Source organism: Acipenser ruthenus, chromosome 57 (assembly GCF_902713425.1).
Source record: "Acipenser ruthenus chromosome 57, fAciRut3.2 maternal haplotype, whole genome shotgun sequence".
Taxonomy (NCBI): Eukaryota; Metazoa; Chordata; class Actinopteri; order Acipenseriformes; family Acipenseridae; genus Acipenser; species Acipenser ruthenus.
Window position 1 is genome coordinate 1,057,070 of NC_081245.1, and position 13,762 is coordinate 1,070,831.

At 39.2% G+C, this 13,762-nt stretch overlaps 1 protein-coding gene across 3 annotated transcripts in view; it reads left to right on the plus strand.

Moving 5' to 3' along the window:
• The window catches only part of LOC117967224 (zinc finger and SCAN domain-containing protein 21-like), a 39,284-nt gene extending 35,611 nt beyond the window's left edge, over window positions 1–3,673 (plus strand). For all 3 annotated transcript variants that reach the window (XM_059017620.1, XM_059017621.1, XM_059017619.1), the window contains exons 4-6: window positions 990–1,310; window positions 2,171–2,209; window positions 2,775–3,673. In XM_059017620.1, coding sequence (XP_058873603.1) covers window positions 990–1,310; window positions 2,171–2,209; window positions 2,775–3,388 — 974 coding nt within the window. In that variant the 3' untranslated portion in view covers window positions 3,389–3,673. The remainder of the gene's footprint in view (window positions 1–989; window positions 1,311–2,170; window positions 2,210–2,774) is intronic.
• The last annotated feature ends 10,089 nt before the right edge of the window (window positions 3,674–13,762 follow it).

Sequence of the window (13,762 nt, forward strand, 5' to 3'; positions counted from 1 at the left end):
GTCAGTTGTACAGAAAATGCTTTTAAAACTCCAGTCTAACACATACAAGTAATTTAGAGAGGTTTACTTTGATACAATCTCTGAGTCAAGGCAAATAACACAGATGTTGATAGGGGTTGTAATAAATATTTTATTTGATAACACAAAAATATAAAACATGGAAATGTGGCTGGAGTGAGTATTTCCTTTTTGTATTTCAAACATGTATTCCAGCTTCAATTTGAGGCATTGATCACCCCTCTACCACAGATACTTTAGAAGCAATGTTGGATCCAGCCTCATACCAGCTCAGTGTACATAAGAACATAAAGTTTACAAATGAGAGGAGGCCATTCAACCCATCTTGCTCGTTTGGTTGTTAGTAGCTTATTGATCCCAGAATCTCATCAAGCAGCTTCTTGAAGGATCCCAGGGTGTCAGCTTCAACAACATTACTGGGGAGTTGGTTCCAGACCCTCACAATTCTCTGTGTAAAAAAGTGCCCCCTATTTTCTGTTCTGAATGCCCCTTTATCTAATCTCCATTTGTGACCCCTGGATCTTGTTTCTTTTTTCAGGTCAAAAAAGTCCCCTGGGTCGACATTGTCTATACCTTTTAGGATTTTGAATGCTTGAATCAGATCGCCGCGTAGTCTTCTTTGTTCAAGACTGAATAGATTCAATTCTTTTAGCCTGTCTGCATACGACATGCCTTTTAAACCCGGGATAATTCTGGTTGCTCTTCTTTGCACTCTTTCTAGAGCAGCAATATCCTTTTTGTAACGAGGTGACCAGTAATGGATATAGTAATGGATATAGTGGGCCCAGTAATGTAACTGGGCCCACTACATTCATTTAAAAATAAATAAAATAAAAAAGACCTCCTCTAAATTGTTCCACTGGAATAACCCAATGACATCTCTCAGTAGAATTCTGACAAGGGGCTGGCTTTGTAGAAGAATTTGGCTGGTAAGTAGGAATTATAATTTTGTACAATTTTCTTTCACACAGATCCCAAAGAGAGCCATGCTATACTTAAATCTGAAGCACAGGAGGGGCCAAGGATAGAATCAGTTCACACACAAGAGGAGTCCTTTCACCAGGAGTGGTGTGCAAGTCTAAAGCAGGGTACAGAGCTGACATGTGTTAAAGATGAAGAGGTCCCTCAACTGGAATGTGTTCCTATTAAAGAGGAATTCTTAGAACAGGAATGTGTCCCCATCAAAGAGGAAGTTCCTGCTGAAAATAATGTCTGTACACTTGAGGAGAACAACAAGCTGGGAACCAGCCTGTGTGATGATTGTCCACCTCAATGTGAACTGGGATTTAGAGGTAATTATACAAAACAAGAAACGCTGAGCTGCCTGTTAGTTACTAGACTGTAAAAATGTGCTGAAGATTTACATTGTTGGTAATTCCAGCTCAATTTAACTTGACCACTATGCCAATGGCTTGCAAGTTGCAACATAACTGTTCTTGCTAATGTGGCAACTGCTAGATGTGCACCCACTATCATGCCTCTTTCAAATGCTGTTAGATCTTTGCCTTTCCCTGTTTCTGGTAGACTGTTTGCAGTTGTGCTGCTCCCACAGCTTTATAGTGGTGCTGAGATCACGTGTCTCATCACTGGGTGATGCCAAATCCAGTCGGGTTGCTAAGTGTCTCTGTAACGAGTGCCGAGTGACTGTAGGGTGTTAGGTGCAAGAAGCAGGTAGGTCTAGTTGCAACCGGTGGTACTTTTATTGATTTCTTTAATGAAATAAATAATAAAAAATAAACACCAGAACTATGGAACTAAACACAGTGAAAACTTTGTATAAATAAACACAAAAACAAAACAATTATAAAAGAGGTTCTATTACTCTTTTACTTGTATTAGTTTTTACCCAGGGCAATGACCGCTATCCCTCCAGCCCACCCAAACTGAATACCTGCAGCCTTCTATTGCCTTGATCTTCAGGTAACCCCGCCCCTCTGACTAACCCATTGTAAGAGGCAGGTCATTCTAACCTAACAGTGGTCTTAATGCATATTCATTATAATTTAAAACTACCGGGGCAATACTGTCTTTACGCGCCGGCATTGTCTGCATAATATCCTCAGGGAAATGTGCACCCTGAGGATACGCTGCTCCACAGCCAACAGCTGTGTTTCTCTTTTAAACTAACCTGAGGCGTTTTTTCTTTTTACAGGAAGCACCTCGCCACCCGGATCCTCGATTCAGAACACAGGTAAGAAATGACACTTTGGTTATGTCAGAAAAATAAACAATGTCCGTGCCGTTTTTAACAAGGGAAGGAATGCGGATCCTTCACAGTCACCAGAAGAAACATTTTAATACAGTACTTGCATGGAAACCTGATCTTTTTTATTATTATTTGTTTGTTTAGCAGACGCCTTTATCCAAGGCGACTTACAGAGACTAGGGTGTGTGAACTATGCATCAGCTGCAGAGTCACTTACAATTACGTCTCACTTTCCTCAGAGAGATATTAAGTGGAAATCAGTGACTGGTAAATGTGAGTGATATTAACTGGAGTGTGTTAATAATCAAAGTGATATTCTCAAGCATTTCTACCTATTAACACCCATCATATTCTGCCTTGCAAATTTCAATGTGATGATAATAAAAGGAGGCTGGTATTAACAGGAGTGATATTAAGTGGGTTTGACTGTATTCTCATCAGAGTTCACTCTAGGATTTGTTCATGGTTATGAGGGGAAGCTCTATAGAAGAGTGAATGTGTAAGAATACTGTACAATAACCTTTTTCTCTTCTATTTTTTTTTTCTCTAGCTGCTAAAGGAAATCGGAGAGGACGGGCTCGGATTCCCTGTGCTGATTGTGGGAAGAGTTTTAGTCGTTTATCACAGCTTAAAGTCCACCAGCGCAGTCACACAGGAGAGAAACCTTTTTACTGCACTGAGTGTGGGAAGAGATTCACACGATTAGAAAGTCTTCAATCACACCAGCGCAGTCACACAGGAGAGAAACCTTATGACTGCAGTGAGTGTGGGACGAGATTCAGTCGTTTATCAAACCTTCGAAGACACCAGCGCCGTCACACAGGAGATCAAATTTATCGCTGCACTGAGTGTGCGGCGAGATTCAGTCGTTTATCAAACCTTAAAAGACACCAGCGCATTCACACAGGAGAGAAACCTTATGACTGCACTGAGTGTGGGAGGAGTTTCACATATTCAAGTTCCTTCAAAATCCACCAGCGGATTCACAAAAAAGAGAAATCTTATCAATGTACTGAATGTCTGAAGAGTTTCCGTCAGTTATCAAACCTGAAAAGACACCAAAAAATTCACACAACAGTGAAGCCCTACCCCTGCCCTAAATGTGCGAAGAAGTTCAGTCAGTTACATGCACTTGAAGGACACAAGAGAATTCACAGGATTTAAGCCACTTGAGGACATAGACACCAGTAAATTGGACTAAAATACAGATATATTTACTGGAAACAAAAGAATAAACTTGCGTAATAAATAGGGTTACTCCTAATCACTTAAGATCAAAAACGTTTACTCACAGATGGAAAATATGAACTACTGCATCTTGTCTGGACCGTTCATCATCTTGTAGATCATTCTGATTTTGTTATGTCACATTAGTAATCTATGAAATCGATTTGTAACTGCATCTGCAAGATTACTATGTGTAGAAATGCAAATAAAATCTTTTTTTTATCGTGGAAAACTAAAATGTTTTTGCAAGTACTTGTTTTTTTCTCCTGTTGAACTCTAACATGATTGAGAGCATAGGCGCCTAACCCATAGTGCACAGGGGAGGTAAACTGTATTGTGCTCCTCTACGTTTTTGCTCCATGTATACACAGTGTTATTCTATATATTGTTATGGTTTTGCCTTTTAAATTATTTAAAATGTAAGAAAGGAAAGTCATTCAGAAGACGGCAGAAGTCCTACACTGATTTAAAAAAAATAAATAAATAAAAGAACCATACACACACAATCAAACAGTCTGTATAAGGAGGTTCATGTTGATGTGCGGCCATGAACAGGTTTAAGTTCAACACCAACTCTAAGTAAAATGTTGTTGCAGTGTGGTGGAGTACCTACTAACCCCTGTACATATTTTATTATTATTTATTTCTTAGCAGACGCCCTTATCCAGGGCGACTTACAATTGTTACAAGATATCACATTATTTTTACATACAATTACCCATTTATACAGTTGGGTTTTTACTGGAGCAATCTAGGTGAAGTACCTTGCTCAAGGGTACAACAGCAGTGTCCCCCACTGGGGACTGAACCCACAACCCTCCGGTCAAGAGTCCAGAGCCCTAACCACTACTCCACACTGCTGCATGCATGCATGCATGGAGTGTAGGTCTTGTAGCACGGGTGATTTAAAATGTATATTTGTAGTTGGGCATGGGGATTGCACAATCACCACGTGCAGAGTAAAGGGTGCTGTGTTCAGGGAGTGGAGAACGAGAGAGAGAGGTGAAATAGAATATAAAACAATTGCTACGTGTGTTGGATGTACCAGCTGTTTGGGGGTTTGGTGTTGGTGTTTTGTTCGTCTTTTTATTTTGGCCAACGTGCCGTTTTGATTTGTGTAAACTGTTTAATAAATCGACGCACCAGCGCATTCATTCAATCACAACACTGTGTCCTGCATTTCCAGGTCTGACGTCACCCACAAAGCCATCGTGTGCCATACTGTTATTAAGCATAGTAGGATTCTGAAGCAGTGGTATTTCAAAATAACAGAAGCATGTTTTTACTTTAGTGAAGTAGGCCAGAATGTGTTTTTTTTATTTCTTTATTTTTATTTTTCCGCATGCATGTTCAGCTTGTTGTGTTCTACTAATTCAATCAAACCATGCCGGAATTTGCTTAAGCTGTTTTTCAAGTAGTCAAGTAGCTTATTTCTGTATACAAAAAAAAAAACAGTCCTTCTTTTGCAAGCAGTATCATCTTATTTGAAATACCTGAAATCGTAATGTAATTTAACATATTTTGCTTATATTACTCTCCCCGTTGTTCTGCGCAGTCAGCCCTTGGAGATCGCTGGTTCAAGTCCATCACCAATCATGGCCGGGAGTTCCCAGGGGGCGGCGCACAATTGTCCGAGTGCCGCCCGGGTGGGGAGGGCTCAGGTCGGCATGGTAACCCTCAGTTCACCACGCACCAGTGATTACTGTGGCCGACGGCACCTTCACGCTGCTGTAGACCTACAGCGCGAAAAAAGACGACTTGGTGGGACACGTTTTGGAGGATTGGAGATTCTAAAATTAAAATCATATATATATATATATAATGTACCTGATCTGAAGCAAGTGCAAAACCTGCCCCAATATTAAAGTAAAAAGTATAAGTATTGTAAAACTAGCAAGAAATGACTTGGTTGTAGTAGCTGCAGTTATATTGTTTTAGGTTATTTTATTATGTGTACACTTTGGCCCTCTAACTCAGTGGACCATATTTAGCAGCAAGCACAAAGGCAAAGACACCATTTCTTAGAGGAATAAGACCATTTAATATAAAACAAGAAACAACTCTGGTCTTTACTGCAACTAAGTTTATACTGTTATATACCGTTGAAATTTGTTTTATTCAGCAACAAAAAGAAAATTGCATTAGCTTCAGAATTATTTTTTTTAAATAGTAAACCAATGCTTCTGGCAAGTATTTTGAACTGCCTTACATAGGGAGTACTTCCCTTCAAATAACAGTACTTGTTTTTCTTGGTTTAACACTTTCCTTTAAGGACCGGGATCGTGTTAACATGATCATACTGAAGTGGGCTTCTAGGACCATGAACATGATAAAAAAAAAAAAAACAACCTTTAGTTTTGATGACTTACAGGGCCACCGTACTTTGCAGTACAGGCTTGAAACACACATCAATGGATAGGGGAGGGATTGACGTTCACTTCCCGATAGTCACTGAGGGGCATTTAGTGTCTAAAGAAGGGAGACCGTTTACAGCAGCCCGCAGAGACAGAAGCAGAATCCGACTGCATCCCACTGAAAAATGCTTGGTCCTGAAAGGGTTAATAAACGACGTGGTAAGTCTAGCTGCAGCACTGTGCAGAGATGCCATTGGTACTGGTTGTGCCATTTGGTGCTACTTGCATGTATTTGCAATGAATGCATGCTCAGTAAGTACACATTTTATACTGAAACACCTGCCCAACCGTGTCAGCTTGCAATTACTAAAACCGTTTACTTGGTTTCTTTGAGCTTCTTAATTGTAAAAAAATAAAAAAATAAAAAAATCATGCATTTGCCTCTCTGTGCTCGGCAGCTAGTCCTTCAGCTTGCCCCCCCCCCCCCCCCCAAACACACTTTTTAACAAAGTTAGGCGCTTATAACTGAAACACAAAATTCTTGGACTATTGCTTCTGACATTGATTAAAGCACTGAATTATTGAACTGCTTTTAGAATGAAACACTGACCTTTAGGAACCAAAACTGACTCTGTGTTATTGAATAAGAAAGTTTACTGGTCCAGAGCTTATCTATACTCAAAATGAGTATAAGACTTTTACAGTTAAAGTGGCTGATTGTGTACAGGTGCGCAATGAAAAAACAGAATTGTAATCCAGTGGGAAACAGGTTTTTAATGATTATAATATGTGTTAGCCGTCTAGTGACTTACAAAACAAAAGACAATTACTAACAACAACAAACAAACAAAAACACTCACAAATACTTTTTCGTTTAGGGTTTCTCTCGGTCCTTCCAGTTTCTCTTTTTTAAACCAAGCGAAGGAAAAGATTTACGATCCTCCGTCCCCTTTATGCTATCACGCATGACCCCTTGGTAAACGAGTGCAGCTGTCTCTACTGTCTGCAGCTGCTACCTCGTTTCCTTTCCGGGTCAATACGTTCCTGCAACAGAGTCTCGCCGCCTTCCAGACTGACCGACTTCCCGGCCCGGGGAAATAACTGTCAGGCCAGCCTGTCCAAAGACTTCTCCTTTCGATGCTTAGCGCCCTCACAGGTCGGGAGGGAGATTTACAACCAAAGCTCATTGTATTTCTGTCACAGCCCCTCGCGGTTTTTTGTTGGTAGTTTGTCTTTAGCAAGAGCTTTGACATCATAATACCTTTTTCTGATGTCTGTGATGTTTTTTGAAGCCTTCGACAAAGCTACTTTATTAACTATTGTTTGCCATGCCTTCTTTTTTCTGCTTTACAATGTTTTGTACTCGGAGTTTTTCCAAATAAAGACGATTAATTGTGCATTACTTCTTCCAAAATAAGTGCGTCTTTTCCTCTGTGAAGTTTTCTTTTCATTTTTTAGGGCAACCTGTTTGAGCCATTGTTTGTCTTTCAAACTTTTCCAGCGCAACCTTTGGCCAGTAGGCATGTTTGTACTTACTGAGACCATTCAATACTCCTTTACGATGAGTGGCAGGTTTACGATTATAACTAGTCAGCTGCAGTGCAGGCTGCATTGCATCTTCACTTAGAATAAAACTAGCCCTGTATGAAAATGACCCCCTTGGTCACTAGTGGGGAGTTATATATAATAATTTTCATGTTCAAACTAAGAGAAGAAGTGTAATCTTGCAGGCACAATTACAATCTATTTCATAGATTACTAATCTGACGTAACAAAATCAGAAAGGGCAACCACATGATGAACGGTCCAAACAAGTGAGTGTAGGTTTTTGATCTGAAGTGATTAGGAGTAACCCTATTTACCAAACAAAACTTCGCTCATTTTAACCTATCTTCAGAAGCTCTGTCCCTGTGGCCCGACTTCATGTGTGTCAGGCTTCCACAGTGCTATCATCAACCGCTGTGCAGCCAAACAGTATCATTTTCCTCTGAGGAAATGCAATCATCATTTATTTAAATATACAGATGTATTTCAACAACAACACCACACTCAATTCAGCTCCTTGTTATATTTATTAATCTGGTTATTTCGAGTTTCTCTTGCAGCATTTTAATGAGAATGCATGAAGGGAACAGGAAACAAACCCTCAGAACAATTACAGTGCAACACAGCTTTTCCTGCATTTAAAAAGGAGGGTACATTGTGTACAAGGTTTTTTAAGAAGTGTTTTCTGTTTATTTTGGATTCATTTCATACAAGGAAAACACAACATATTTATTAATTTATTACATTTATATAGTGCTTTTCATAGAAAGTATCACAAAGCACTGCTCAGTACATTTAAAAAAAACATTTGCATTTCATAACACAATACCTTTGTATAAAGATCCCCAGGCATGTCAAACACACAACTGCTACATATTAGGACTGAAGTCAATGAATTTTTGTATCTTGCTCTTAATTGTACTGTAATTCTTGATATGTATTTTTTGTATACAACTGTAAGTCGCCCTGGGTAAGGGCGTCTGCTAATAAATAAATAAATAAATAAATAAATAAATAAATAAATAAATAAATAATAATAATAATAATAATAATAATAATATTTTTTTATATATTAACTATAAAAAACAAAATGTTATAAAACAGAAATGTAAAAGTTACATTAAAACCCACTAATATAAAAAAGCTGTTTTTATAAAAGTATGTTTTCAGTATTACAGTCCCAGCTTCCCTGATGAAAGAAGGGAGGGCATTCCATCATTTAGGGGCTCTCAATTCTAGATTAAACAAAGGCATGCATCAGTCTCTAGGCTTTATACAGAAATAATTGGTCTAAGTTTGGATATATTTCTCATATGGTAAAAAGATACTTTTGTAACTTCCCTAACCTAAATCTCAAATGATAGATCAGGACAGATGATAGATAAGGGAAAATTTCTGTTTTTGGAGTAATTCTTTAAAATTGTTTTTGTAAAAGCAGAATACGGAGATGATTTTTTCAGTGAGTTGTGCATTACAATTTAACGCTAGAAGCCCCGCGGCGGTCATTTTTGCGGTTTTTGGTTTTAAATGTAATTTTCTCCAGTCGTGTAACACATATGGGGCTGTGCGTTTGTGTACCTTTCTGTCCGTATGTATTAAATATTCTCAAAGCATGAAACGCGGGAATGCAGAAATAAAGGAGATATATTATACCTGAAAGCCCTGGGAGCAGTCACATTGACGGCCACACAGAAAACAATTGTATTTTGATTATACAGAACGGTATTCTACTTTATTATTTTTATTTACCAGTCTGCAATCTGTTGTAATTAGAAACATTTACAAATGGAAGCCAGCCATCAAAAAATGTACTTCTGCTCAGCACACTTCATCAGTCAATTACCAGCAGGACTAGTGAAGAAAAGAAAAGACTGTGGAGTTTTACAACGCAACAAAATATGGAGTTGATGTTTTGGAATGTATTGGACCTAGCAGCCATCAACTCCCGGGTACTTTACAAAGAATGCAGGGAGAAGAATTTACCAAGGATAGAATATATTTTACAGTTAGCATAGGAACTTCGCAAGAAGCATTTGGAACAGAGGGAGACTGCCAAGCGTGTACCCACAGCTGAAGCTGGCAACCCCGCTGAGAGCCGCAAGTGACGCCAATGCCAGGTTGGCAAGTGCAGTAAAAATAAAACTTCGGACAGCTGTGCCCTGTGCAGAAAGGCGGCATGTGGAACGTGCATTGCATGTGTGGAGAAGTGCATTATCTGTGTTGATTGTAAACAGCCTTAGACTCAAGGTAAAGGAATACCCTTTAGTGTATAAAAGCAGAAAAAAAAGAAAATAAATTTGTGCTGCTGCGCTTCTGTAAAAAGTTTTGTTCTAAGTTTATTTATCTATGTTGTTCAGTTGCTTTTGCTCATCTGATAATAAACTGATTTCTGTTGCGTTGCTTTGATTTGTAAAATAAATGTTCATATATTATTATGCTTCGGTTGTTCAGATGTTTATGTTCACTTGTTAAAAGTTTTATTTTTTGTAAGGGATGGGACGTGAACCATCACACATACTCAATTTAAAAAAGTGAATGACACCTGACTGTTTCTCCTTTCGTTATTTACAGGCTTTGAGAGAGAGAGAGAGAGAGAGAGAGAGAGAGAGAGAGAGAGAGAGAGAGAGAGAGAGAGAGAGAGAGAGAGAGAGAGAGAGAGAGAGAGAGAGAGAGAATGAATGAATATCTCGGGTCCTTCTAGTGTTAAGATGGTGTCCCTGTGTGTGTGTCCTCCAAAACACTTAAAACAAAATAAATTATTTGAATTAAAATTCCAAAAGGGGACATGTTCAAGGTATGCATCTTTTGCATTCATTCTCAGATTCCTGATTAAAATAATGTTTTCCATTTCCATTGTGAAACTGTATAGAGGCATTATATTACAGTCCGAGCCTGTTAAAAACACATCTATGTTTGAGGTATGAAGTTCATAACTGACCAAATCTTAGCACTTGACTTGAAAGAGCTGGAGACTTGGTCACTAGTGGAGAGTTACATATAATAATCCTAATGCATGAGACACAAGTAGAATCTTGCAGAAGCAATTACACTCTATTTCATAGATTACTAATGTGAACTAACAAAATCCAAATGGTCAACAAGATGATGAACGGTCCAAACAAGATGGAGTAGTTCATATGTTCCATCCGTGAGTGTAAGTTTTTCATCTGAAGTGATTAGAAGTACCTCTACTTATCAATTAACTTTATTCCTTTGCTTTCTGTAAATATTTCTGTATTTTAGTGAAATTTAATCCTGGTGTTTAGGTGTCCTCAAGTGTCTGAAATTCTGTGAATTATCCTTCAAGAGCCTGGAACTGACTGAACTTCTTCCCCCATTATGGGTCAGGGCTCCACTCTTGTGTGAATTCGATGGTGTCTTTTAAGGTTTGATAAGTGACTGAATTTCTTCAGACATTCACTACATTGATAAGATTTCTCTTTTTTGTGAGCTCGCTGGTGGACTTTCAACGAACTTGGATATGTGAAATTCTTCCCACACTCAGTGCAGTGATAAGGTTTCTCTCCTGTGTGAATGCGCTGGTGTGATTGAAGACTTCCTAATCGTGTGAAACTCATCCCACACTCAGTGCAGTGATGAGGTTTCTCTCCTGTGTGAATGCGCTGGTGTCTTTTAAAATCTGATAAACAACTGAATCTCCTCCCACACTCAGTGCAGTGATAAGGTTTCTCTCCTGTGTGAACGCGCTGGTGGATTTTAAGCTGTGCTAAACGAGTAAATCTCTTCCCACACTCAATACAGTGATAAGGTTTCTCTCCTGTGTGAATGCGCTGGTTGATTTTAAGCTGTGATGAACGACTGAAACTCTTCCCACTATCAGCACAGGGAAATGGAGTCCCTCTTGTTTGATTCCCTTTAGCAACAAGAGAAAACAAAGAGAAGAGACCAAGGTTATTTTACAGCATTCTTACACATTCACTCTTCTGCAGGGCTTCCCCTCATAACTATGACCAACTCCTAGAGTGAACTCTGATGAGAATACAGTCAAACCCGCTTAATATCACTCCTGTTAATACCAGCCTCCTTTTATTACCATCACATTGAGATTTGTCAGGCTGAATATAATAGGTGTCAATAAGGACAAATGCTTGAGAATATCACTTTGATTATTAACACACTCTGTTTAATATCACTCACATTTATCAGTCACTGATTTCCACTCCACTTAATATCACTTTGAGGAATAAAATTATAAGATCAGGTTTAGATGCAAGTGCTGTATTGAAATGTTCTTCTGGGTACACTTAGCAACCCGACTGGATTTGGCATCACCCAGTGATGAGACATGTGATCCCAGCACCACTATAAAACTATTCTTATGTAAATGTACTGTTTTGTGGTTTAAACTGTTTTATTATTATTATTGTTAAAATGCCCCATCCAGCTAAAATCGGGAGAATGTGTGGTCGACAGCGAGTGATTATTGACAGACTTGGTGTCGACCACGCGTATGAGAAAGCCTGTGCAGAATGTGGTCGAGGGGTAAATTAGGTAACTGATAGCCAATTAATCCCTCGGCCACAATATAAAAAACTAGCAGCTTTTGCTCTCTCGGGGTTGGGTGTTCAGAGGTGGAACGTGTGTGAAAGAGAACTAAAAAGATAAAAAATAACAATTGCTACTTGTGCTGGTGTTAAACCAGCACGATACGTGTTGTGTCTTCCTAGTCTGACATCACCACCAAGCCTATCCGTGACAGCGTAGCACAACTGCAGTCTACCAGGAACAGGGAAAGGCAAAGATCCAACAGCATTCGAATGAAGCATGATACTGGGTGCACATCTAGTAGATGCCACAGCAGCAAGGATAGTTATGTTGCAAGCCTTTGACATAGTGGTTGAGCAGCCTCCCTAGCTTAAATTGAGGTGGAATGGCCACAAATATGAATCTTCAGCACGCTTATCATTTAGTAACCAGTTTCCGCAAGGTTAACAGGCAGCTCAATGTTGTTTGTTTTGTATAATTACCTCTAAATCCCCGTTCACATTCAGGTGGACAATCATCACACAGGCTGGAGCCCAGCTGGTTGTTCTCCTCAAGTGTATTATTTTCCATAGGAACTTCCTCTGCGATGGGGACACATTCCTGTTCTATGAATTCCTCTTTAATAGGAACACGTTCCTGTTGAGGGACCTCTTCATCTTTAACACACGTCAGCTCTGCAACCTGCTTTAGACTTGCACACCACTCCTGGTCAAAGGACTCCTCTTGTGTGTAAACTGCTTCTATCCTTGGCCCCTCCTGTGCTTCAGATTCAGGGACAGCATGGCTCTCTTTGGGATCTGTGTGAAAGAAAATTGCACAAAATGAGAACTCTTACTTACTAGCCATGTTCCTCTATAAGCCAGTATCGTATCACAATTCTACTGAGAGATGTCATTGGGGGGGGGGGTCATTCCAGTGGAACAATTTGAGAAGGTGTTTTTTAAATTGTATTTATTTTTTAAATGGATATAGTGTGCCCAGTTAAACTACTCTGTTTTTAATTTCCCAATAAAAATAATTTACCCTCACTACAGCAAACCCCACAACAGGTAAGGAATACAGCGAGTGTCCTCCAATAGCACAACCAAATCAATCAACTCTTTACAACCCTTATACTTTTAATTACAAAAAGTATTCTAAAATATCCATGGCTAAATTGATGACACATTTTCAGGGTATGTATCGGGGGGGGGGGGGGGGGGGGGGTACATAGGACTACACCTCCCAGAAGGACATGGGCTGACAAGCGCTAATTTGATAATTGCTTTTGTTTAATTATCACCTGCACCTGGTAAAGATTGTAAATTAGTGCCAGGTGCAGGGTTTAAAAAGCGTGCAGCCAGTCTATTCTGGGTTGCTGTGTGAGGAAGCCTACTTGATAGTGTGCTCAAGAGTATTGAACGACAAAGGTACTGTGTAAAGCCTTTTCGTGTTATTTGTTTAAAAAACGGTGTGTTTTGTTTGATTTTGTTTTAACAGGTAAACAGCTTAGCTGTCCTGTTTGTTAGTTAGGTTCCTGTTTATGTGTTTTAGTTAGTGCTCAAGAAAAGAGCAAGTTGTTTGTTTTTGTTTTATTTATTTTATTTTGTATTAAAAACCAAGTTCCTGTGTCTATTTTTAAAGGGGTAAGGAACCCGAGTAGTGGAAGCTCAGTTACAGTGCTAAGGGTTACTCTTGAATGAAGTCGCTGTCCAGTTCTGATGTACATTTGTATGGGGAAACTGGGCTGTCATTGTAAGAGCAGAACATCCCAAAAACTGGGCTGAATTCAGAACAGCATGGCGCCCCAGAATTTGGGACGTAGCTTGAGAACAGTGTAAAACTGTGATTACAGTAGATAAACTAATGCAACCTGTAACAAAACTCTAATAGTGGGCAGGATATATAGAATAAATCATGAAAATGA